Genomic DNA, 25,932 nt, shown 5'->3' with positions numbered 1-25,932 from the left:
AGGAAATGCTCTTCAGGGAGATCTTGCACTATGTAAGGACCGTGCCGATGAACAGCCCAGAGGACTTGAAGCAGCACTGCCAGTACTCCCCTGTCTGCTTAGATCACTACAAATTGGCCCCTGCAGGTTCCCTGAAAATGAGAAATCATAGGCTCTTTGTGGGAGAGTAAAAAACAGAAGGACCTAATACGGGGCAGTTGGCCCTGTCTGACCCTTACACGTTTTTCCTAGACTTGGTATACTAGTAAGCCCCTGTCCTCTGCCCTCTGTGCCCTCTGTCCATGGCCTAGTAATATTCCCAGTAAGAATAAGGAAAGTGACCCCAGGCTCTGACCGCGTGGCCTCTAACATCAGCCCTGGCCCCCCTGCGCTTCATCCCAAGCTCTCTCCCTGGTTTGTTTATCTTTCTATTCTACATTGCTTATTTTGATGGCACATCCTTTCCGTTCAGTCTTGGGTGACCCCATGACCCTTCTGTGTCCTGTTTGTAGGACCCCAGGGAAGCAGAGTAACTGAAAAGAGGCAGAAACCATAAGAAGTTCTACAGCCCCAGTAAGAAACGTTTCCATCCGACCAGCTATGCAGCACATTCTGAGACAGTGCCGTGACCCTAGAGGTCACAGGAATTCCATGTTACCCCAAACCCATGTCTCTCCTAACTGGTGTATACAACCAGCCAGTGTGGCAAGACAAACCCTACACTTGGAGTCAAGAAATGTAGGAGGTCCTGGGCTAGCAGGTGGTGTGGTGGTTAAGATGCTGGATTTCACATGACCTACTCTGTGGTTCGAATCCCAGACCTGGCAGCCTAAAAAACAAGCTGTGTGTGTGCGCATGCCCAAAATGCCAAGAGGAGAACGGTAGAGAAAGGACTGGGGCATAGCCATCCCTCCTGGGGTGTGATTTCTCACTTTCCCTCTTTCTGTCTCTCTACAACTAGTGCACAAACCCTACGGCAAAAAAAATAAATAATAAATAATAAAAACTAATAAATAAATAGAAAGACTTCCTCTAAATTAGAAAGCAGCAAAATAACACCACTTTAAAAAAAAAGAAAAAGAAAGAAAGGGGGCCAGCAGGTGGCATGGTGGTTAAGGGCACTGGACTCCCACATGGCCTACTGCAGTTCGAGTCTCAGACGAAGCACCTTACTTTCACACTTTCCATCTCTCTCTCTCTCTCTCTGTCTCTGTCTCTGTCTCTCTCTCTCTCTCTCTCCCCCACCGGCTCTGGTCAAATTAAAATAAATAAAGTTAAATAAAATCAATTATTTTAAAAAAAGAAAGTTGGCATAATGGCTATGTCACTGGACTCCCAAGTAATTGACCGCAGTTCGGGTCCTGAACCCAGTGGCTTAAACTCACGCCAGGAGCGTGTGTATGCATGCCCAAGATCCTGAGGGGAGAATGGAGGAGAAAGGATTGTGGTGTGGCCATCCCCCCAGGGGATGATTTTTCGCTTTCTGTCTCTCTATCTCTCTCTGTCTTTCCAGCAAGTGCATGCTCCCTATAGCAAAAACCTCTCCAAAAAAAGAGAAAGAGACAAAGACAGAGGGAGAGAGAAACAGAAAGAAAGGAAGAAAGAGAGAAAGAGAAAGAGAGAGAGAGAAGGAGGGAGGGAGGGAGGGGGAAAGAAAGGAAAAGAAAGGTGGGAGCGAGGTCCCACACATACAGCTGCAGCTATATGACCTTAGGCAAGTCACTTAATCTCCCTAAGGGTCAATTTCTTCATCTATGTGAAGGAAAGCCACAATTAGCTACCTCTCAGATTCCTTTTCAGATATAATAAAATTGGCCCAGCCTATGAGCTTGGCTCCCCAGAACCTAGAGGCCCATTACTCTTGAAACCAGTGGTTCCAATACCCTTTCTAGGCTAGCACCTGCTCTCCAGAGGCTTTTTCATTCAATTCTAGGGGGTCTCCCTCCCCCTGACAATATGAAAGAGATGAGCCTCCTTATTTTTGTCTGTTTTTTTGAGGCTGGAGGATACATGTGCTTTCCAGAGAGAAAGAAAGAAAAAGAAGGCACCTTCCCAGTGGGATGCGGTCATCCTTTCATTACTTCTCCATGTTATCAGGATTTGGAACATGTGCCCGCACATGTGCCTGGTGTGTTTGGAACATGTGCACACACATGCGCCAGGACTTGAACCTCAGTCAGCCATGTGGGATCTGATTCCCTCTGCCTAGTACTTTAACCAATGTGCTACAGGGCCACCCTGAGCCTCCAATTTTACAAATGAGAAAGTAGTGGCTCTGCTTTATCCACACCACCATAATTTTCATAGATGTATCAAAATATTCATCTACAAATTTGTTGAGAACCTACTACTTTAAGCACCATGTTCAGTGCTAAGGATATAGAAATGCATTCAACATGGCCTATCCTCTCAGAGTCCAAGATCACTGAAGGAGGGAGCCACAGTCTTACAGACAGACACACATTAATAGTACAATGTTATGAGTCATTAATAAAAATATAAACCAAGGTACAGTCATGTGCCACATAACGACGTTTTGGTCAATAAGACTACATGTTCGACTGTGGTCCCATAAGATCAGAATGGGCTATATTGGGGCCAGTGGGTGGCATGGTAGTTAAGATGATGGACTACCCCCACATGGCTGACCATGGTTCAAGTCCCAGACCTGGTGGCTTGTTTTCTCACTTTCTCTCCTTGGCCAAATTAAAAAAAAAAAAAATAATGATGATGAATAAAATTAAATAAAGGAATTCTTTAAAAAAAAAAAAGGGACTGTATCATATAGCCAAAGTGTAGTAGGCTATATCTTCTAGGTTTGTGTGAAAATACTCCATGATATGAGCACAATGACATCAGCTGATGCTGTATTTCTCAGAATGCATCCCCACGGGACTGTACTACAGTAACAGGAACGAGGGGTTATCTTCACAAGGAGAGTCCAGAAAGGTTTCCCAAAGAAGCTGAAGCTGATCTCTAAAAGAGTAATAATCTACAAAGTAAATAAGGTCAGGAATTTGGACGTTCTAGATTAAGGAAGAATACAGACACAAAGGCAAGGGAAACAGCATTTAGGGAAATTAAAAGTCATTCCATATGGCTGAAGCATAAAGTACGTCCAGAAAAATGTTAAGAAATCAAGCTGGATAGATGTGCAGGTACTAGACCAGAAAGAGAACTCTGCCAAGAATAACCTTTATGTTGTCTGACTAGGGGTTAAGGAAAGGGACCAGGATGCCATCCCCGGCCTGTGTTAGCCCCCTCAGTACCCAAACTTCTAGACAGGGGACACTATCTGGGAGAAAAACAGCCTAGGAAAGCCCTTTCACAAGTTGAGGTTAGGGCCAGCCCATAGCACAATGGTTAAGCACTGCGCTTTGGGAGCTAGATCCCACATGACTAACTGCGGTTCAAATTCCAGCACCAGCAGCTTGAAAAAACACTCCAGACACATTCCTGAGTGCCCAAAGTCCTGACAGGAAGGAGGAAAGGAGGAAAAAGCATTGCAGTATGACTATACCCTACTACCCTATGGGGGGGGTGTGTTCTCTCAACCTCTCTGACATTTGCACTTGCTCTTTGACAGTTCAAACAAAAACAAAATCACATTTAGTTTAATGGTCTTTCCCCATAAATAAACCTTCTGCTTCAAAACTTACCAATAGATCCCTTCTTCTCCAGAGTTAGTTACTTTAGTACATAAACCCATAAACTGCACATTCATCTCACTTTTTTTTTTAGGTTTTGCCATGGGACACGTGTTCATCAGAATGGAAAGAGACAGAGAGACAGAGAAAGAAAGTGAGAAATCACCCCCCCTGGAGGGAGGACCCTTCTCCTCCATTCGCCTCTCAGGATTTTGGGCACTCACACACACAAACCTGGTGTGATTTTCAAACCACTGGATCCGAGACTCAAGCCACAGCTGGCCATGTGGGAATCCAGCCACCTTAACCACCTTGCCACCTGCTGACCCCACTTTCTTCTTTTTTTTTTTTTAAGACAGGGTCTTGTTCTGTCATGATCCTCCTGCCTCAGCTTTCCAAGTAGGTAGGACTATAGGTGCATGCCACCACGTCTGGCTCACCCCACATGTTTATGTTTAGGACCCCAAACATAATGACTCAGTCAACAGAGACAGAATGGAAGCTTTCAAAAAAAAAAAAAAAAAAAAAAAGAATACCTGCTTTGTGTCTAGCCCTGTGTAAAGTGCTAATTGGGGGTTCAAAACAGTTATGAGACACAGCCCTTGTCCACAAGGAGCTTGCAAGTTAGCCTAAACACAGACAAAAATTGAAAAATCTATATATGACACAATATTACAACAGCATTATTTACTTACATAATAAAGGACTAAATTGGGAAACGTGTATAATTAGAAAATGGGACAATAATACTCAGGTACTCACTCTACAACCAACAAGTCCCAGAAGAGTTGGGGAAAGCAAAGGTCAATATTGACAGTTATTATCAAAGGTCACTATTATTAATACTCCCCCACTTGGCTTTCATAGTTGTTTCTTTTGGCCAAACTCAATCCTTAGAAGGGAAACCTAGGCTGGAGCTTCTGACAGGCCACAATTATCTACTCCCCATTCACTGCTTTGCCAGTCCCTTGTATAAACACTGTGATTTTCCACGGCCTACTGTGCCCACAAGACAATCCCCAAATGGTAGCTCTGAGCTTTTCACCTTTCTCTATCACTGCTGGACGCTGAAGGGCCTGCATGAGTAATAATGACTACCCTTCTGCTCCATGACCCAGACCCTGTGACCAGATCTCAACGAGCAAAACCGTAACAACAGGCCAACCAAGCTTTCGAAGGTTACAGAACTCCAGAGGACATCACTGGATACTTAACAGGGATGTTTCATAAACACTGATCGGCCCTCTTTCACCTTTCGCATTCTTTCCCTCTTCTTCCCCCATCTCGCCTATGTACATCTCATGCTTTATCAGAACTTCCATAGGCAACGTGTTCAGATAAAGGGTTTTTTAACTAGAGAAGTCACCCAACACCCAAAATGCAAGTTGCCACTCAGGCACCTAGAAAGACGAAATAAGGCAAAATTGTACAAGGAAATAACAAATATCCTACCTCTGCCATAAATTGTTCCAGGAAGGAATGTTCTTCAAATGGCACTGTCTTTAATCGATCTGTGGTAAGAAGGAACGGAGTCAAGAAATATGAGTTTTAGGATAAGTTTTTCTTTTTTTTTTTTAATAATTCTTTAGTTTACTTTATTTATTCATTCATTTATTTTTTAATTTGACCAGAGAGAGACAGAGGGTGAGAGTGAGAGAGAGGAAGTGAGAAAGCAAGCCACCAGATTCAGGACTTGAACCCTGGGCCTGCCATGTGGGAGTGTCCAGCGCCTTAACCACCACGCCACATGCTGGTCCCCTTAGGATGAGTTTCTTACCTGTGAGATGGAAAGGGGACAGAACCGAGGACTTCTTGGGAAAGAGGAGAAAGATGCGATACACACAGACACCTAGCCCCGTGAGAGATGAATGGCTGAGATCATGTGGGCAAATAGGAGGTGAGCGAGACTAGCAGTAAATGGCCAGTCTGATGGCAACATTTGCTCCAAGAGGGTCTTCCTGCCACAAAGGCCAAGGTCAAATTGAATTTGTTTATTATTATTTTTTCACATGTCGTTTGCCAGAGAAAGACAGAGAGAGAGAGAGAGAGAGCAAGCTTCCAGGTTTGGGATTCAAACCACACTCAGCCATGTGGGAATTCCACAGCTTCAACTACCACGCCACCTGCTGGTCCCTCAAATTGAATTTTTTTTTTTTTTTTTTTTTTTCACTATAGGGCGCGTGCGCTCGCCAGACAGACAGAGAGAGACGTAGAGACAGAAAGCGAGAAATCACCCCCCAGGGGGGATGGGCACGCCGCAATCCCTTCTCCTCCATTCTCCTCCCAGGATCTTGGGCACGTACGCACTCGCGCCCGGCGTGAGTTTTAAGCCACCGGGTCCGGGACACGAACCGCGGTCAACTACGTGGGAGTCCAGCGACATAGCCATTACGCTAACTGCTGGTTCCCCCTCAAATTGAATTTTTATTCTGAAACTGGTATTACACAACTTCCTAAACTCCCAAGTTCATGTTGCCCTAGCACAGTTTGGTATAGCTGCTGGCCCCTTTCCAAAGTCTTTTCCTTGCGATTGCCCAGGGCATGTCCAGACTCAGCTGTACCTTCCAGTGGCCACTTGGGCCTCCGCCCAGTACTCAAGGTAGAAGTGTTGCCTGGTATCAAGTTCTTGGTCAGGACCTAGCACCCACCCTGGGAAAATCTCATCTCTAATGGAAATGAGTTTCCTAAAACTCTTAGAGTATCTGTACCACACCCACACCCACCTCCTCCAAGAACTCTCTCTCACCTCGGCTCAGCACAGCCCCACTCTCCTGGTAGTCCTGGATCTCCAGATCTTTCATACGAAGCAATGCTGCCAGCTCCCTCACTTGGCACTGCAGCGCCAGGCTCATGCCCATCAGAGGACGAATCAAGTGTTGGGAGACCTTTGATAGAAGAAATGTCAATTAGCCACAGATTGTTACAAATTACTATTTAATACTCCATTAGGTACTAGAAACAGCAAATAATAACGTTTTCATAGGAACTCACAATTAAATAGGTTCAAAATAAAAATCTTTTTTTGAGGTTCAGATAAAGGATAGGAAGAATAAAAGAGAGCACCCATAGATAAACAGCCTAGGGACCAACAGTTAGCATAATGGTTACGTCACTGAACTCCCATGTAGCCGACTGCTGTTCGAGTCCCAGACCCAGTGGCTTAAACTCACGCCAGGCGTGTATGCATGCCCAAGATCCCGAGAGGAGAACGGAGGAGAAGGCATTGCAGAGTGGCCATCCTCCCTGGGGGGGGGGGTGCTCTCTTTCTGTCTCTCTGTCTCTCTCTGTCTTTCTGGCGAGCGCACATGTCCTATAGCAAAAAACCTCTCAAAAAAAATTAAAAAGCCTAGGGTTGTGATTTTTAAAGAGAAAGACGTGGGTCAGTCCCATAATCTAGTGGTTAAGGGAACTGGATCCTACATGCTGACCAAGGTTCAAGTTTAGGCCCAGTGGCTTGAAAAACATGCTGGCATGTGTGTGTGTGCATGCCCAAAGTCCCAACAGGATTGAAAAATAGAGGAAAAGGCACTGCTAGGTGACCACACCCCATTAGGGGGTGCTTTTTCCCTCTCTCTCTGTCTCTCTCTAGCAAGTGAACGTGCCCTATGACAATTAAAAATAAATAAGTAAATCAAGATAAGGATGTAAAATAATTGGTAAGAAAATGTGTTGACTCAACTCTCAATAGAGGATAAGAGATAAAAGCAGAAGATTCAAGTAGTCCTCAAGAAAGTTGATGGACTGGGCCAACAGGTGGCATGGAGGTTAAGGGGACTGGATCCAGAATGCCCAACTACACAGTTCGAGTCCTGGATCTAGCAGCTTGAAAAACACACTGTGTGAGCGTGTGCTCCAAATCTTGAGAAGAGAATGGAGGAAAAGGGATTATGAAATGACAATCCCCCCCAGCGGGTGATTTCTCACTCTCCCTCTCTCCTTCTATTTCTCCCTCTGTCTCTCTCCAGCAAGCACACAAGTCCTATAACAAAATTTGAAAAAAAGAAAAATCGGGAACCAGCAATTAGTGTAATGGCTATGTCACTGGATTTCCATGTAGTCGACTGCGGTTCGCGTCCCGGACCCGGTGGCTTAGAACTCATGCCGGGCGGGTGTGCGTGCGTGCCCAAGATCCCGAGAGGAGAATGGAGGAGAAGGGATTGTGGCATGACCATCCCCCCTGGGGGTGATTTCTCGCTTTCTGTCTCTATGGCTCTCTCTCTCTGCCTGGCGAGCGCACACGCCCTATAGCAAAAACCTCTCAAAAAAAAAAAAGAGAAATTTTAAGGGCTGGCACAACAGTAATGAATACTGCTCAAGATAACTCACATCCCCATATGGTGAACACAGTTCAAATCTCTGGCCCACTCAGACTCAAACACACAGATATGCACATGAGTGCCAGGAACCAATGACTGGAGGACTGGAAAACTGGAAGAAGGGGATTCTAGCATAATCAGACACCTGTGGAGAGTGCTCCTCTCTCTCTCTCTCTCTCTCTCTCCCTCTCCCTCTCTCTCTTGCACACCTGCACACACAGAGAACATGTACTTTGTCATGAATTTTTAAAAGTTAGAAAAAAATGTTCTTGTACATATGCTAACTAGAGTACAACACAAAACAAAAGTTAACAGAAGGTAGAGACCTTTGATGATCAGATTAGATGCAGAAACCAATTAAGAGTCATTTTAGGGGCCAGCAGGTGGCATGGTGGTTAAGGCTCTGGACTCCCACATGACCAACCATAGTTCGGATGCCGGATCTGATGGCTTGCTTTCTCACTTTCCTTCTTTCCCTGACTCCTTCTCTTTCTCTCTCATGAGTGTGTGTGCCCTGCAGCAAGTTAAAAAATAATAATAATGATAAATAAGATTAAATTGGTTTTTTTTTTAAAGCCATTTTTAGGGTTGATGATAGCCCCAGGATGATCGCTTTTTCAATTTGTTCCCCAAAATGCAGCACAGTCTAAGGTTATTGTAGGAGATGCAAGTCGGCCACCAACAGTCAATCCAGGAGTAAACCAACCCCCTCTACATGACGAGAGGTAAGAAGGCTGCAAGCGCAGCCATACTGCTGTGCAGGTAGAGTGATGTCCTCATATGATAACGTACAGCTGCGCAGAATAACCGTTTCATTGATCTACACAAGGCGCTCACAGCCTGTCAGAGAAAACGACTAAAGGCAATCATATGTGCCCAGCTGCTATGGCACAGGCAGTGGGATGCCACTGCATGACGCTGGAGCCCTAGCGGAGTCCTGGGTTTAGATCCCAGGTGCACCTGAACACGCCAGGTGCACCCATACACACCTGTGATGCGAGCTGGCTGAGAGGCAGGGGGAAGGACCACACCATGGCAAGATCCCGTTGAGGATATATGCCTCCTCCGTCCAGTGAAGTAATTAATTAATTGAGCTCTTTTTTGAATTACTTATTTAATTTTTTTTTTTTTAAATTAGACCAGAGGAAAACAGATAGTGAGAAAAGGAGGGAAAGTGAGAAAGCAAGCCACCAAGTCTGGGACTCGAATTCTGGTTGGCCATGTGAAAGTCCAGCACCTTAACCACTTCGCCACCTGCTGGCCCTTAAATAAATTTGGAAAGAAATCAATCATCTCCTTGTAGCTGGGGGATATTATGAGTTCCTTACCCTGTCCTCTTTAGGAGGCACTAGTAAGAAGAAAGGCCCCAGATGAGAGGACAACACACTTTTCTATAAAGAGCCAAATAGTCAATATTTTCAGCTTGGTGGCCCGTACGATCCCAGTTGCAACTATTCAACTTTGCTTTTGTAGCACGAAAACAGCCACAGACAATATGTAAACAAATGAGGTGGCCGTGTTCCAATATAACTTCACAAAACCAGGCAGCAAGCCAGACTCAGCCCACTGGCCTCAGGATGCCAACCCCTGCTCTAGGCTGAAAAAGGAGTACTTTGGGACAAGATATTCCCTCCCCCAACACACACACACACACACACACATAGGCTTGAAGTGAGGAAAAGGTGTCCCATAGGATGTGCAAGCCAGACTCATCTGGCTCAGGATCAGACATCTGGGCGCTTCAGACTTCTATGTTTTCATTTTCCATTAATTTTCTAGGTAAAAGTTACTATTAAAAACTCCAGTTGTGTTGTGGCTCAAACTAAGAGGAAAAGACTTTTTCCCACATTCCTCTAAGGATAGATTAGAGGAGAAGAGACGATGTGAGCGCGTAGGAGAGGGGGTTTAGTGGCTATCATTTTTTTTTTCTTTTTGCTAAAGGGCACATGCACTCCTTGGAGAGAGACCAGAGAGAGAAAGAGACAGAGGGAAAGTAAGAAAGTACCTCCCATCGGGAATGGTCACACCATAATCCCTTCTCCTCCATCTCTCCCTCCTTTCGAGATTTTGGACACACACACACACACACACACACACACACACACACCAGGTGTGCTACTGGCTCTGGGACTTGAAATGTGCAGCCAGCCATGTGGGATCCAGCCACCTTAACCATCATGCCACAGGCCAGCCCAGCCCAGTGGCTATAACTTTTAAACCAGCACCAGGAACCAACAAATGCAGGGGTAGTGCACAGAGCAAAAGGCCCGAGATCAAGTCCCGCTGTAGGTACGAGTGGCTTCTTTCCATCACACAGCACATCCCACCAGGCCTGTCTCCCAGTTCACATCCTTAGTGCAAACTCAAGCCTCCCGGAAGTACTGTTCAGAGTGTGGCAGAAGTTCAACTCTGGGAAAATACATGTGCTGTAGAAGCAGCCCACTTTCCTAGGAATTGTTTTGTTAAGTTTGTTCTATTCAAAGTAAATCAGGAGGAAAGATAGCTGTATACTTGTATGAAAGCCAGTGAATGTTTGGTGGGTCGACTGAAAATTAAACAATCAGGACCAGCCAATGGCCTGGCAAACGCACATACCATCTGCCTCAAGAGAGACACAGAGAGAGGGAGAGGAAGTAAGCACACCCCAGTGGGGCATGGTCATCCCATAACCCCTTCTCCTCCCTTTCTCCATCCAGGCAGGATCTTGGGCACACAGACACACACTAGCATGTTTTTCAATCCACTGGGGCCAGGACTCAAATTGCAGTCAATTATGTGGGGTCCACCTCCCTTAACCACTAGCTACAGGGCCAGCCCAATGAATATACATTTTAACTGTTCAAATAAGGTCATAGGATTGGTTGGACCACTGTGAGTTATTGAGGTACAATTCATTACAAAGTTAGTTGAACACTAAGTTGATTTCTCTTAGACCAGATAACCTCACTCTAGTCTCAGATTGAGATTAACGCTAAATAAAAATCTTAGAAATATATGTTAATGATCATAAGACTGGCTCAAAACATGTGAACATGCGAATACAAACCCACAGATATCACAAGGATAAACCTTGAAGACTTTTAGGCGGTCAGGGACAGCACCCCTTCATTTACAGACAGCAATATACGAAGAGATGCAGTTCAGTAAATAAATTCAATACCTACATGGCGTCTAATACGGGATCTGACCCTCCAAGGCTTCTGCCCTCAGACAGCTCACAATAGCTAAGGAGGTCAAGCAGTGTAATAGGTATAGAAATAGGAGTTGCCAATCTATTGGTAAAATCTTTTGGGAAAAGCTATTTCTCATTTTCCCCAAAGTCTTCAGATTTCCTATGGAAATATTACAAGTCACAGGCAGGAGAACAGAATGTCAGTTATCACTTCCGAGATGAATGATAGCAGGGGACACAGTGAAAAGGTAGCAGGCTGGGAATCAGGACACCTAGCTTCCAGCCCTGGCTCCGAGAGTGCCTGGGTATGAAATGCTTTCCTCTGAACTACTCTCACGGTCCTTGTCTTTTTTAAAAAGAAATCATGGACTTGAACTGTGTGCTGCCATAGGTTCGCCACGGTCTAAGGCTGAGTTATTTAATCCTCCCAACTTCTCAGTAAGACCTAACTGTTATCTCCACTTTACAGAATAAGAAAACGAATCATCAAAAGCCAGTACTTCTCCAAGGTAATGTAAACAGTCTGAAAGTGGAGGAGCTCATTTACAAATGCGAGCCTGCTAGTTTCAAAGTCGATGCTCCTTCCACCACTAAGAAACCCTTGGATGTGAGCCTAAGAAGCATAAAATAGCCAGAGAGGTGACAAATTCGAAGGTCGCAATATGGACTATCAAGAATTATATTAGAAAGTAGAAAGAAAAGACGATGGGGGGGCCAGGCAGCTAGACTCCCACATGGCTGACCGTGGTTTGAGTCCTGGTCCTGGCAGCTTACTTTCTCACTTTCCTTCTCTCTCTCTCCCCACTCTGGTCAATCTCAAAAAAATAAAATAAAATAACAACAATGAATAAAATTTTTAAAAAGAAAGAAAGGAAGGGAACCAGCAGTTAGCGTAATGGCTATGTTGCTGGACTCCCACGTAGTCGACCGTGGTTCGCGTCCCGGACCCAGTGGCTTAGAACTCACGCCAGGCACGTGTGCATGCGTGCCCTAGATCCCGAGAGGAGAATGGAGGAGAAGGGATTGCGGCGTGACCATCCCCCCTGGGGGGTGATTTCTCACTTTCTGTCTCGATGTCTCTCTCTGTCTGTCTGGCGAGCGTACACGCCCTATAGCGAAAATCTCTCAAAAAAAACAGAAAAAGAAAGAAAGAAAGGAAGAAGCAAAGGACAATGGGAAGGGGGAAGAGATGAAGAGAAGTTTGCCATATATGGAGACTTACTCTGTGTTAGAAAGCAGAGACCCAAGGTTTTAAATATTCCATAATATGCTGTGGAGAGTTAAGAACTATTAAAAGGGCTGGCAGGTGGCATGGTGGTAAAAGGCACTGGATTTCACATGGCTGACAGTAGTTCAAGTCCCAGACCTGGAGGCTTACTTTCTCGCTTTCCCTTTCTCTCTCTCTTTGTGTGTGTCTCTCTGGTCAAATTAAAAAATAATAATAACAAATTGAATTAAATAAATAAATAATTGTTTTTTAAAAAGAGCTATTAAATTATTAACATGAATACAGTATGTTATAGAGGGCATCGGGGAGACAGGTACTCTCCTCTTCTGATAGGAGCCGGCTATCATATGGCTGAAAGGAGTTAAGCTGCATAGTATCTCTGGAAGACTATTTGCCATTATATTAGCAAGATTAAAGACACAAATATCCCTTGACACAGCTATTCCATTTTCAGGAATCTATTCATCCATTTATACACCGAAGTAAATATTTACAATGATATTCACTGTATACAACGATAAAAGACTAGGAACACCTTAAGGGCCTGCTAATAGATCAATTAAATACACATTAGCACATCTTTAAATAAAATGCTATGTCGCCATTAAAAAACACTAAGGCAGGAGTCGGTAGGTGGTGTGGTAGTCAGGGTGCTAGATTCCCACATGGCCGACCATGTTGTAAGTCCCAGACCTGGCGGCTTTCTCTCTCTCTCTCTCTTCCTCTTTCTCTTGCTGTCTTCCTCTGGTGAGTGCATGTGCTCTATACCAAGTTAAATAATAATAATAATAAAATAATTTTAAAATATATATGTTTTTAAAATTAAGGCAATTTATAAAAACGAGGAGGGTCTTTAAATGTACTGATATGAATGATCTATAAGTTTTATAATTAAGTGAAAAAAGCAAGGTACTGAGTGTGTACAGGTTGATGCCATTGAAGCATTTATGAAAATATGTATCTATACACAGTTATGTATTTGATTACGTGAATATAAACATATTTTTAAACACATATACATTCCATATATAACTTTTTTTTTTCGTAATTTTCTTATAGGGCACATGCACTCATCAGAGAGGCAGGGACACAGAGAAAGAGAGAAAGTTAGAAATCGCCCCCCAATGGGAATTGCCATACCACAATCCCTTCTCCTCCATTCTCCTCTTGGGATTCTGGGCATTCATGCATACATATCCAGCGTGTTTCTCAAAGCTGCAAGGTTTGGGACTTGAACCATTTCGGGAGCTATGTGGGATCCAGCCACCTTAACCACCATGCCCCTGGCTGGCTGGTCCATACGGCTTATTTAAGAATTCACAAGCAGTGGGCCAGTCAGTGGTATAGTGCTTAAAGTACTGAATCCCACATGCCTGACCCCACAGTTAGAGTCAGACCCGGAAGCTTGAGAAACATGCCAGGAACATGTGCATGCATGCTCTAAATCTCTTCTTTTTTTTTTTTTTTTTTTTTTTTTTTTTGGAGAGGTTTTGTTTTTTTTTTTTGCTATAGGGTACGTGCGCTCACCAGACAGACAGAGAGAGACATAGAGACAGAAAGCGAGAAATCACCCCCTAGGGGGGATGGTCATGCCGCAATCCCTTCTCCTCCATTCTCCTCCTGGGATCTTGGGCACGCATGCACACGCGCCCAGCGTGAGTTTTAAGCCACCAGGTCTGGGACGCGAACCGCGGTCGACCACGTGGGAGTCCAGCGACATAGCCATTACGCTAACTGCTGGTTCCCCATGCTCTAAATCTCAAGAGCAGAATGGAGAAGGGACGGCGGCGTGTCCATCCCTCCAGGGGGTGATTTCTCACTTTCCCTCTCTCTGTCTTTTCTAGTGTAGAAAAGCATGCGTGCTATGGCATGAATCTGGAGGGAAAAAAAAGAATTCACAACATGCTGATATCAATAGTTGCTTTAGAGAAGGAATATGAAGACTAGAGAAGGGACTACAAAGGAAGACTTTTTTTTTACTATACACCCTTAAATGTATTTGAAATGTTTGCTTTTTGCATGAGTTACCCATTCAAAAAATTAACTTAAAAAAAATCACAAGACTAAGAAACAACAATTATAACGTATGACCTAACAGATACACACAAAACCCCAAAATAGTATCCACCTACATCCTTGCCAGTGTTCACTGGCTCTAACTTTTTTTTCCTATAAATTATAGTGTCCTTGGGTTCAGGCTTTCCCTAGGATGGCATTCTTCTCCTTTTAATGATAAGTATTTTATTTTAACTTAAAATATAATTGTTAATCAATCATTCAAAGCTAACTTCCCCCCACAGCCAACCAAGACTCATCCCTCTCCATTGTGTCAATAGTTCCTCAGTTAGAGGAATTTGCCTGGTTAGCTAGCTTTTCTTTACTTTTTTAAAAATTACACTATCATTATATGGATGTTCTTTTGAAATAAACTATTCAAGTCCATCACCTTCCAATGAGAACTGCTCCCAAATCTACTATTCTCAATTCTAGGGCCAGGTAATATAAAATGAGACTATTACTTGAGATTCCCAGAGGCTGCTCAAAATGTGTTGGTTTCAGAACATGCATTACTGAGGGAACTGTGCCCCCTGGTGTCCCATTGAAGAAGTTACAGGGGCTTTGAACAAAATAAATTCCATTATCTAAAGCAGAATGGAAATGAAAATCTCACAAGAAATTCTAGTAAAATCAACAAATGTGAATGATTACTCTAAACACAATTGCTAAGACACTCGGAAATGAATGTAAAGTAGTTCTGTCACTCAAGTCTATCTTTACTAAGTTTCAGATAAAAAATAAACATCGGGGCCCAGCACCGGCACGTTGGAAAAACACGAGGCTCTGCGAAGTGGACCCATGGGGAAGTTGTCAGGCACATGCCTGCCCCTCATCTGGGCTGGTTGAGGCAGGGGTGAAATCCTGTTGGGGGTGCCAGATGTCTGATACTCTCTGTCTCTCTCGCTCATGGAATAAATAAACTGGCTCTTAGGCCAGCCAGGTGGTGTGGTGATTAATGTGCTGGATCTCACATGGTTGGCTACACAGTTCAAGTCCTGGACCCAGTGACTAGAAAAACATGCAGGGTGTGTATGCATGTGAGCCCAAAATCTTGAGAGGAGAACGGAGGAGGAGGGATTGCAGTGTGGCTGTGTCCCCAGGGGAGTGATTTCTCACTTTCTCTCTATCTCTCTCTGAGCACGCATACCCTATAGCAAAAACAAAAATAAAATAAACTCTTACTAATTAAATTAATGGACATCAGGGCCAGCAGGCAGCATGATGGCTCAGGGCACTGGAATCCCACATGGCTGACCACAGTTCAAATCCCAGACCTGGCCGCTTGCTTTCTCTTTCTCTCTCTCTCTCTCTCTGTCTGTCTCTCTCTCTTGTTCTGTCCTTCTCTGGTCAAATTTTCAAAAGTAAATAAATTAAGTTGAATAAAATAACTCTAAAAAACATTAATGGACATCAGTAAACAGCTTCTCAAAAAGTCCTTTGTTCCACCCACGGTTATGATGCCAAAGCATCGCACTACCTATAGGAGACTAAAAAAGGAAAACAGGAACTAAAATCCACATGTCGTCCGCATCTTCTGGTGATAGACCGATAACCTTAGGCCTCCCATAGAAGACCCTGTCGTATGAATGTTACTGACTAAAACAAGCACTATTTGTTACTCTTGCAAAGTAGTTCACTCTTCATTTCTTTTTTTTTTTTTTTTTTTTGGAGAGGTTTTCGCTATAGGGCGTGTGTGTTCGCCAGACAGACAGAGAGAGACAGAGAGACAGAAAGCGAGAAATCACCCCCCAGAGGGGATGGTCACACCACAATCCCTTCTCCTCCATTCTCCTCTCGGGATCTTGGGCACGCACACACACATGCTCGGCGTGAGTTTTAAGCCACCGGGTCCGGGACGTGAACTGTGGTCGACTACGTGGGAGTCCAGCGACATAGCCATTACGCTAACTGCTGGTTCCCACTCTTCATTTCTAATAAAAGCTGCTGGGGCTTAGGAAGGTCAGCCCTGTAGTCCAGCAGTTAAAGAAGCCAGATTCCATATGGCAGACCATAGTTAAGATCCTGGCCACGGCAGCTTGAAAAACATGCCAGGTGCATTATGTATGTGCCCCAAATCGTGATGGGATAGAGAAATGAATAGGGATTGCGGTGTGATGACACTCCACTGAGGGGTGCTTCCTCTCTTTCTCTGTCTCCCTCTCTGTCACTCTGGCAAATGTATGTGCCCTTTGGCGATGACAAAACATGTTGTTGGGCCCCAGATGGCATGGAGGTTAAAGTGGTTGGATCCCACATTGCTAACTATGCTGTTGAGTCCCAGACTGGTGAGTTGAAAAAATCGCCAAGTGTGTGTGCGTGCACACTCAAAATCCCAAGAGGAGAATGGAGAAGAAGGGATTGCAGCATTGTCATCCCCTGGGGATGGTTTCTTTGTTTCCCTCTCTCTCTGTCTATGTCTCTGATGAGCACATGCACCCTATGCCAAAAAAAAAAAAAAAAATTAAGTTGTTGGGGCCCATAAAGCTATAGCTGAGTAGAGAATATAATCCTCTTGTCTCTGAAAATGGGCTTTCAGCCTAGATTAATCTAGGGTTCAAATTCTAGTTCATTCATTTATAAGCTGGGCAACTTTGGCCAAGTCACCTTCAATATCAGCTTCCTACTCTGAAAAATGGGGACAATAGTTATCTGCAGGACAGCTGTGACGATTAAAAAATGAGATAATGTTAGGCTAACCAGCGGTGTGGTCGTTAAGGCAGCTAGATCCCACGTGGCCCACAGCACAGTCTGAGTGCCAGACCTGGAAGCTTGAGGACATGCTGGGCGCATGTGCATGTACATCCACCATCCCAGGAGGAGAATGGAGGAGAAGGCGTAGCCAACTCCCCAGAAGGTGCTTCCTTACTTTCCTTCTCCCTCTCTGTCTCTCCCCAGTAAGGCATATTCCCGATAGCAAATTACAAAAAAATAAAAACACCAATAATTAGAAAAGTATTAGTAAATACTCCACAGTTACCAGAGTAATCTTGATAAGTCACAAATTGGACCATGCTAATTTTTTTAAAAGAATTATTTCTTTTAACTTTGTTTATTTATTTTTTGTTAAATTCTTTTTTTTTTTTTGGAGGGGTTCTTGCCATAGGGCGCGTGTGCTCGCCAGAAAGACAGAGAGACAGAAAGTGAGAAATCACCCCCCCAGGAGGGATGGCCACGCTGCAATCCCTTTTCCTCCATTCTCCTCTTGGGATCTTGGGCACGCACGCACACACGCCCGGCGTGAGTTTTAAGCCACCAGGTCCAGAACTCAAACCGTGGCCAACTACATGGGAGTCCAGTGACATAGCCATTACGCTAACTGCTGGTCTCTACTTTATTTATTTATTTATTTATTTATTTATTTATTTATTTATTTATTTATTTAAATTTGACCAGTGGAAAAGTAAGAGAGAAAGCGAGAAAGGGAACCACCAGGTCTGTGACTCGAACTATGGTCAGACACGTGGGAGTCCAGCGCCCTTAACCACCATGCCACCTGCCGGCCCCAGATCATGTTATTTTTTTTCTTTTGCTAGAGGGCATATGCATTTGCCAGAGAGAGAGAGAGACAGAGAGAGACAGAGAGAGAAAGAAAGGAGTAAAAATCCCCTTGGGAAATGGTCACACCACAATCCCTTCTCCATTCTGTCAGGACTTGGGACAAGCATACACATATGCTCAGCATGTTTCTTTTTTACTTTTTAAGAGGTTTTGCCTTAGGACACATGCACTCACCAGAAAGAAAGATAGAGACAATGAGAGGGAAAGTGAGAAATCACCCCCCACAGGGGATGGCCACGCCGCAATGCCTTCTCCCAGTTTCTTGGACGTGCATGCACATGCGCCCAGCATGACTTTCAAGACGCCAGGTCTAGGACTGGAACTGCAGTTGGCCACATGGGAATCCAGTTATGTAACCGCTACACTACCTGCTAGCCCCCAATGCCTGGCATGCTTCTTAAGCCCCTGGGTCTGGGACTCAAACCCCATGTCAATCATGTGTGATCCGGCTGTCTTAAGTACCAGGCCATGGGGCCAGCCACCATGTTAAACTCTTGTTTGAAGTTTCCAATGAGTCTCTGTTGCCTTTGGGATAAAACCCAAATTCATGAGCATCCTTCAGGATCTGGCACTGCCCACCTCATTTCTCACGCCTTCCTACCCACACTGCAGTGAAGTTGCTGCACTCGCCTTACCACTGCACAGTTCCATACCTCTTACCTAGAAAGCTATTTCTCTTTGCTTTCTCCCAACTACATTCTAAGACTTCTTCAACACTCAGTTCAGAAACACTCTCTTGGGAACCAGCAGTTAGCGTAATGGCTGTGTCGCTGGACTCCCACGTAGCTGACCGTGGTTCGCATCCCGGACCCGGTGGCTTAAAACTCACGCCAGGCGCGTGTGCGTGCATGCCCAAGATCCCGAGAGAAGTACGGAGAAAGGATTGCGGCGTGACCATCCCCCCTGGGGGGTGATTTCTCGCTTTCTGTCTCTCTGTCTCTCTCTGTCTGTCTGGCGAGCGCACACGCCCTATAGTGAAAATCTCTCCAAAGAAAAGAAGAAACACTCTCTTCAAAGAGATTTTGATCCTCAACCCAGCCTGGGCTTACTTCAGTCAAAGAATTTTCTATACCTTATCCTGTTCTGTCTGTCTGTCTCCTCACTAGATTATAAATTCCAGGAAGAAGCTATATTGTGTCAGATTTGGACACCCAGTAATTAATAAAATTCTGAGTAAATAGGGGCCACCAGCTGGTGTGGTGATTAAGGTGTTGAACTCCTATACGACTGACTGCGATTCATGACCAGATACAGCAGCTTGAAACTCACACCCAGCGCATGTGTGTGCTGCCCAAAATCCTGTGAGGAGAATGGAAGAGAAGGGACTGTGGGAGGGCCATCCCCCTGGGGGGTAATTTCTCACTTTCTCTCTCTCTCTCTGTCTCTCGAGCAAGCACATGCATCCTATAGCAAAAATCTCTCTGAAAAAAAAAAAAAAACCTGAATAAATAAATAAATGAATAGAGACTCCCCCTAAAGTGTGCAGACAGAAATTCTGTTCTCTTTGCAAGAAAAGGATGTACTAGTCAAGGATCCTTTTTGGAGCTAGATACAGTACACCTGCGGGCCAAGCTCCTTGGGAGACTGAGGCAGAAGGATAGTGACATTCTGTCTAAAAAGAAAAAGCACCACAGATATACAAATAAACAAACAAAGAGGAATTACGTTTGCTTCCTATCTAGTCAAGGAACAGTTTCTGATTAGAGACGAAGTTCAAACAGTGTTTAAAAAAAAAAAAGGCACAGTTCAGGTAGCATACTAGACTATAGTGCTGAAAGCCACATGGCTGACTATAATCCTTGGATCAGCTGGAAAACAGAGTTTATATGTAGGTGCTCAAGATTCTGAAGAGCGAGAGGGCTGGGGAAAGAAGACTAACATGACGAGACTCTGACAAGGTCTTTGTCCCTTTTTTTCCCTTACCCGCCCCATGCGTATATACTACTGCTTTAAAAAATAATAATAAGGGAACCAGCAGTTAGCGTAATGGCTATGTCGCTGGACTCCCACGTAGTCGACCACAGTTTGCATCCTGAACCTGGTGGCTTAGAACTCACGCCGGGCGCGTGCGCATGCGTGCCCAAGATCCCAAGAGAAGAAGGGGGGAGAAGGGATTGCGGCGTGCCCATCCCCTCTGGGGGCTGATTACTCACTTTCTGTCTCAATGTCTCTCTCTGTCTGTCTGGTGAGCGCACGCACCCTATAGCGAAAACCTCTCAAAAACAATAATAATAATAATAATAGCTGGGGCCAGTGGTTGGGTGCTGGACTCCCACATGGCTGACTGCAGTTCAAGTCCTGGATCTGGTGACTTACTTTTTCACTTTCACTTTCTCTCTCTGCCTTTCTCTGGTCAAATTTAAAAAAATAATAATGATAATAAATAAAATAAAATAATTTTTTAAAGAATAATAAGAGCATCTGAAACTTCCTCTTAACACAGCTGGCCTCCCCCCTCCACTGCCCCATATTTGAATTGCACTTACCAGAGAAGAACTAGCTAGGATGCAGTGGAAATTCCAATAGAAGGGGAGACCAGAGAGCTCACTCCGCACCCGAAGTATCAGCAGCTCTGCCACACAGTCACAGGAGAAGGTGGCTTCACTAAGCTGAGCGGGGTTCTTCAACAAAGGGCGGAGCAGATTATCCAAATGACAGAGAAAAGCCTCTGGTGGGGCACTCAGACGCTTGTTCAGCTCCTACAGAGACACCAGTTATACAGAGTCTGGGTGCTAAAGGAAACGGACTCCCTCATGAGCAATAGCAAGGGAAAGTTCTGGTGAACATGAAGACCATGGGCATGAGAGGAAGGGAAGATAAAAACATCAGAGCAGGAAAGAAGGAAACCAAAAGAAGAAAGATTAACTGGCGCAATTTACAGTTCTGTCTTGGGCAAGATCAATTTACAAGAAGGCCTATAAAGATGGTATAGATCACACTATGCATTATTATTCACCCACAACAGGAATGATCTCTCTCTCACACACACACCACACACACCACACACCACACAGAAAAAATCCCAGGACTACGGACAGAAATGTAGGACATTAACTGGAATGGTCTCCACCCGATTCAACCGGCCTTGGTAACCCAGGCTGGCAAGCCGGTTGTAACGTCCCTTGACACTCACCCTCGCCACCCCACAGCAGTACTTCTCTGCACTTACCTTGGCTCGCTGACTGACCACACTAGTGTCCACCTGTTCATGCCACACCTTTTGAAGATCCGAAACCAACAAGGCATAGCCCTGCTTGGTGACGTAAGCCTTGGCCAAAAGGGTGTTCTCAGCAACCTGTAGCCACGCCCACGGCTGCACCAACAGGCCTTGCTCCAGTTCTTCCATCTGCAGGAAGGCTCTGTCTTAGCAAAGCATCTCAAAGATAATGTAACACCACTCAGACAGCTCTGTGTCTGCTAAAACCAGGGGAAAGGCCTCCCCAATAAAACAGAGGGCACAGATTTACTCTTCCCCTGTGTATACTCAGCACAGTCACCTCACTAAAAAAAAATCTATTTATTAGAATCTTTGTTCTCTTCTTTATTTGGAGAGGTTTTTGCTATAGGGCGCATGCGCTCACCAGAAAGAGAGAGAGAGACAGAGAGACAGAAAGCGAGAAATCATCCCCCGGGCGCCACAATCCCTTCTCCTCCATTCTCCTCTTGGGCATGCACGCACACACGCCTGGCGTGAGTTCTAAGTCACCGGGTTCGGGATGCGAACTGCGGTCGACTACGTGGGAGTCCAGCGACATAGCCATTACCCTAATTGCTGGTCCCTTTATTAGAATCTTGAGAGGTTTTTTTTTTTCATATTAAGTCCCTAGAAGGTAAAAACTATTTCTTTCTATCGTAGTGCTTATGCTTCAGCAAACTGTTACCAGTATATCCGCTTTCTAACAATACAAGTTACCATCCCAGTCGCATCTTTACCACATTCCCCATAGATACGTCAATGCTATCCTTCCCCAGAACTTTAAAGAAAGAGGGAATCGTTCTTGTCTTATAAAACACTGTAAGTCCTAAGTATCAGGGGCAGAAAATTCAAATTATGTGATCATTATCTAAAGACACCCTGATCGGGGAGCAGTAGGGAGATGGTGGTAAAGGCACTGGACTCCCCATGAGGCCCACTGTGGCTCAAGTCCTGGACCTGGTGGCTGGCTTTCTCACTTTCCCTCTTGGTGTCTCTCGTGAGTGTACATGCTCTGTAGCAAATTTAAAATAATAATAATGATGGCAAATTAAAAAGTAAATAATCCCTTAAAAAAGAAAAAGCCCCAGAAGCTCTCAGAATTTGTTTTTTAAGGGGCCTGCCGGTGGCGTGTTGGTTAAAATGATGGACTCCCACATGGCCAGCCATAGTTCGAGTCCTGGACCTGGTGGCTTGCTTTCTTGCTTTCCCTCTCTCTGTCTCTCCTTGGTCAGATTAAAAAATAAGTAAGGGGACCAGCAGATGGCATACTAGATACATCACTGGACTCCTATGTAGTCAACTGTGTTTCGAGTCTCGGACCTGGTGGCTTAAATTCATGCCAGGAGTATGTGCAAGCATGCCTAAGATCCTGAGAGGAGAATGGAGGAGAAGGGATTACAGTGTGGCCATCCCCCTGGGGGCGGGGGCAGAATTTCTTGCTTTCTGTCTCTGTCTTTCTCTGTGTTTCTGGCAAACACATGTGCCCTATAGTAAAAAAAAAAAAAAAAAAAAAACCTCAAATAAATAAATAGGGGGAAACCAGCAGTTAACGTAATGACTATGTCGCTGGACTCCCACGTAGTCGACCGGGGTTCGCATCCCGGACGCGGTGGCTCAGAACTCACACCGGGCGAGTGTGCGTGCGTGCCCAAGATCCCAAGAGGAGAATGGAGGAGAGGGGATTGCAGCGTGACCATCCCCCCTGGGGGGTGATTTCTCACTTTCTGTCTCTATGTCTCTGCCTGGTGAGCGCAAGCGCCCTATAGCAAAAACCTCTCAAAAATAAATAAATAAATAGGGACCAGCAGATAGCATTATGGTTATGTGGCTGGATTCCCATGTAGTCAACAGAGTTTGAGTCCCAGACTCAGAGGCTTGAAACACACCGAGCATGTGCGTATGCATGCCCAAGATCCCAAAAGCAGAATGGAGGAGAGGGATTGTAGCATGGCCATCCCTCTTGGGGGATGATTTCTTGCTTTCCGTCTCCCTGTCTCTCTCTCTCAGGCAAGAACATGTGCCCTATAGCAAAAATCTCTCAAAAAATTAAAAATTAAATAATAAAATAATTCTTTAAAAAAGAAAAATTGATTTTTTAATCCCTAAAAGTTGTTAATCTAGAGTCTGCACAGGAATTCCAAAATCTCTCCATCTCCCAAATGCACATATATGAGTTATAATGAGAGAGAAAGTGAGAAATCACTCCCCAGGGGGGATGGCCACTCCCCAATCCCTTCTCCATTTCCCTCGGGATTCTGGGCTGGCACAAGCACACACACAGCCAGCGTGAGTTTCAAGCCTCTGGATCTGGCACTCCAACCACAGTTGGCCAGTTCGACCAAGTGGGAGTCCAGCACCTCAACCACTACAACACCGGCTGGCCCCTATAATCTTATTTTTTAAAGCGTGGTCTCCTGACATGATTCATATAGTCTTCAAAGGATAAGATTCCATACTGCCAAAGGTCACAAAGGCAGACGAAGTGGCCAGACTCTTTGATCTCCCTTATAGGCACTGAGTCACTAAAACTGGGTTTATTTTCCTGATCTGTTTCTTCGGAAAGCCCAGGAGCTCAGGAATCCTCAAATTTGACGGTGTTTATTTGGGGGGAGGTGGTAATTTAATACGTGGCCCAGGCAGGACCCATTGGTTGCTCCCACAACGCGCATCCAGTTGAGCCAGAGTCCTCTAAACATCATCCTTTTCTTTTTTTCTTCCAGGCCACCTGTAGGTTTACCAGGTTCACCGGTGCAGTACTCCTGAATGAGATGGGGATGCTGAGCGGCAACAGCGAGGCTGAAGTCTGCAGAGACCCGACCTCCGCTCCTCGGCCGGGCAGTTCTTCCGACCGCCTGCAGAGGGCAGCTGGGCCCCGGAGACCAGCCCACTGGGCCACGCCCTGTCGTCGTAGGAGAGGGCGAATCCGGGTCCCCAACCACAGCCCCACCCACGATCCCCGCCTAGCGTCAGTTCTTTCCGCGCTCTCTGTAACAGATTTGGCCAGCTGCCTTTCCATTCCTACAGCGCTGACTGCACTGAGGTGAGGCTCGCGAACCCCAAGGTGTAACAAAGCCGATCACCCGCAGCTTGGTCGCACGGAGGAAGAGGCTCACTCAAGCCCCGCACAGCGCGCCGGGAAGACAGACTGCGCACGCGCGGACCCGCCCACTCCCGGAGGCCTGCCCCAGAGCCCCTGCCGCGCGCGGTCCCTTCTGGGAGGCAGCGCCCGCGCCAATTCCCGGCCAGTGCGCGAGATCTGAGTGGCCCCTTGTCACCCGGTCCCGGCTCCAGTCCAGGCCCCGACCGCGACTCGAGCTCCCACCTACCGTCAGCGGCAGCGAGAGCTCCCACCCTCCTCGCTGCAGGCCTGTCCCCGGTGCAAACCGAAAGGTCTCTATAGAGTAGGATCGAGATCCCCCCCCACAGGAAGGCGGGGTCCTGGGGCACGTGGGAGGAGCCCAGATGTGGCGTGGGCGGGGCTTCTGGCCCTGCTGAGCTGATTAAAGGAGCGCGGAGCGCTGGAGGGCCACTGTGGCCTGGGAAAGTAGAGGCCCAGCGATGGTCGGTCTTAGTAGGGAGCGTTGAATGGTGGTGGAGTAGAAAGTATAGCAAGGAGGTGCAGAAGAAGTTAACCAGGGTCTGGATTGGTCACACTCAAGTTACTTCTTTTACTTCTTCCTATCCAGCTTTTTTCTTTTCTTTTTTCAAACCACTGAGATACATTCAGACTGCAGTGGGCCATGAGCGCGCCACCTCCCTTAACCACTAGGCAATAGGACCAGCCTCCAGTCTCCTTTTCTAATGAAATAAGAGTGTTAAGTAAAAGTTACAGGAGCCCATTATTTTGGACTAAGTGCTTGCTCTAGAACCCAAAAGACCAGACCAGAGTGTAGTCACTTAAAATGGCCCAGTTACCAAACTGAAACTTTAAAGAGGCTGATAGATCCCTCAAATAGGGCAGTTATTTTCTGTAACCAGGAGATTGAAATCTACCTAAGTCGGTGCTATAAGGAAATAAGATTTATCCACATTTTATGGCTTCATAGAAAGGTGAACCTGAAATAGCTCAATCCCTTACCTTGACTTTTGTTTTATAAATGCCCTTATTGCCCAAGTATATTCTTCCTTTACCTTCCAGACTTACTGTCTCCACATTTTTCCTTTTTTCACGATAGTGTGTGCATATGCACAAGGGGACAAGAGTAACAGAGAGGAGCACCCTCCCAGGTGTTGGTCATGCTGCAGCCGCTTTCCTCCAGCCCTCCAGCCCGGCAGATCTTGGGCACTTACTTACGTGCCCAGTGTGTTTCAGCTGACAAGCCAGGATTCAAACTGCGTTGTCCTGTGGAACCCGACTTCTCTTGAGTGAGGCATTACCTCTGCATTACAGAGCCAGCCTAGTCTCCATTCTTTGCTTAAGCAAAGTGACTCCAGGTGACCATGAGTTCACTCCAGGTGATTTTTCAGTGTTTACCCAGTCATTGCTGTACAAGACTCATTACTACTCCCTTCAAGACTTGTCTTTAAAATCCTCCTGAAATCTGTGATTTGTTGGCACACATTCACAGCAAGTGGGATATTGCAGTATCGGTGTGACAGTCCTAACCTTAGCCCAAGTAAAATCTTTTGCTTTACTTACTTTGTCCCCATCTTCTTTTTATTAAGTTGACAAGTGATTAAACTTCACTAGATAATTTCTTGGTCCTCCAATCCTGTAGTCTGACCTCATCTGTCACCTCTCCTTCTTCACTTCTCCCTCAATGCATGCCCATACCTGA

General features: G+C 45.5%; 1 protein-coding gene across 3 annotated transcripts in view; it reads right to left on the bottom strand.

Moving 5' to 3' along the window:
- NHEJ1 (non-homologous end joining factor 1) overlaps positions 1–24,574 on the bottom strand; it is a 123,048-nt gene extending 98,474 nt beyond the window's left edge. For 2 of the 3 annotated variants that reach the window (XM_006168644.3, XM_006168646.3), the window contains exons 1-5: positions 24,481–24,574; positions 21,128–21,304; positions 20,445–20,657; positions 6,373–6,511; positions 5,079–5,137 (exon numbers count right to left, since the gene is read on the bottom strand). In XM_006168644.3, coding sequence (XP_006168706.1) covers positions 5,079–5,137; positions 6,373–6,511; positions 20,445–20,657; positions 21,128–21,304 — 588 coding nt within the window. In that variant the 5' untranslated portion in view covers positions 24,481–24,574. The remainder of the gene's footprint in view (positions 1–5,078; positions 5,138–6,372; positions 6,512–20,444; positions 20,658–21,127; positions 21,305–24,480) is intronic. The other variant, XM_014584231.2, reaches the window with a different exon arrangement.
- Between the last annotated feature and the right edge of the window lie 1,358 nt (positions 24,575–25,932).

This window comes from Tupaia chinensis, unplaced genomic scaffold, assembly GCF_000334495.1.
Source record: "Tupaia chinensis unplaced genomic scaffold, TupChi_1.0 Scaffold145907_1, whole genome shotgun sequence".
NCBI classification, from domain to species: domain Eukaryota; kingdom Metazoa; phylum Chordata; class Mammalia; order Scandentia; family Tupaiidae; genus Tupaia; species Tupaia belangeri.
The sequence above is the reverse complement of the archived record's forward strand: the minus strand, read 5'-3'. Positions and strand labels throughout refer to the sequence as shown.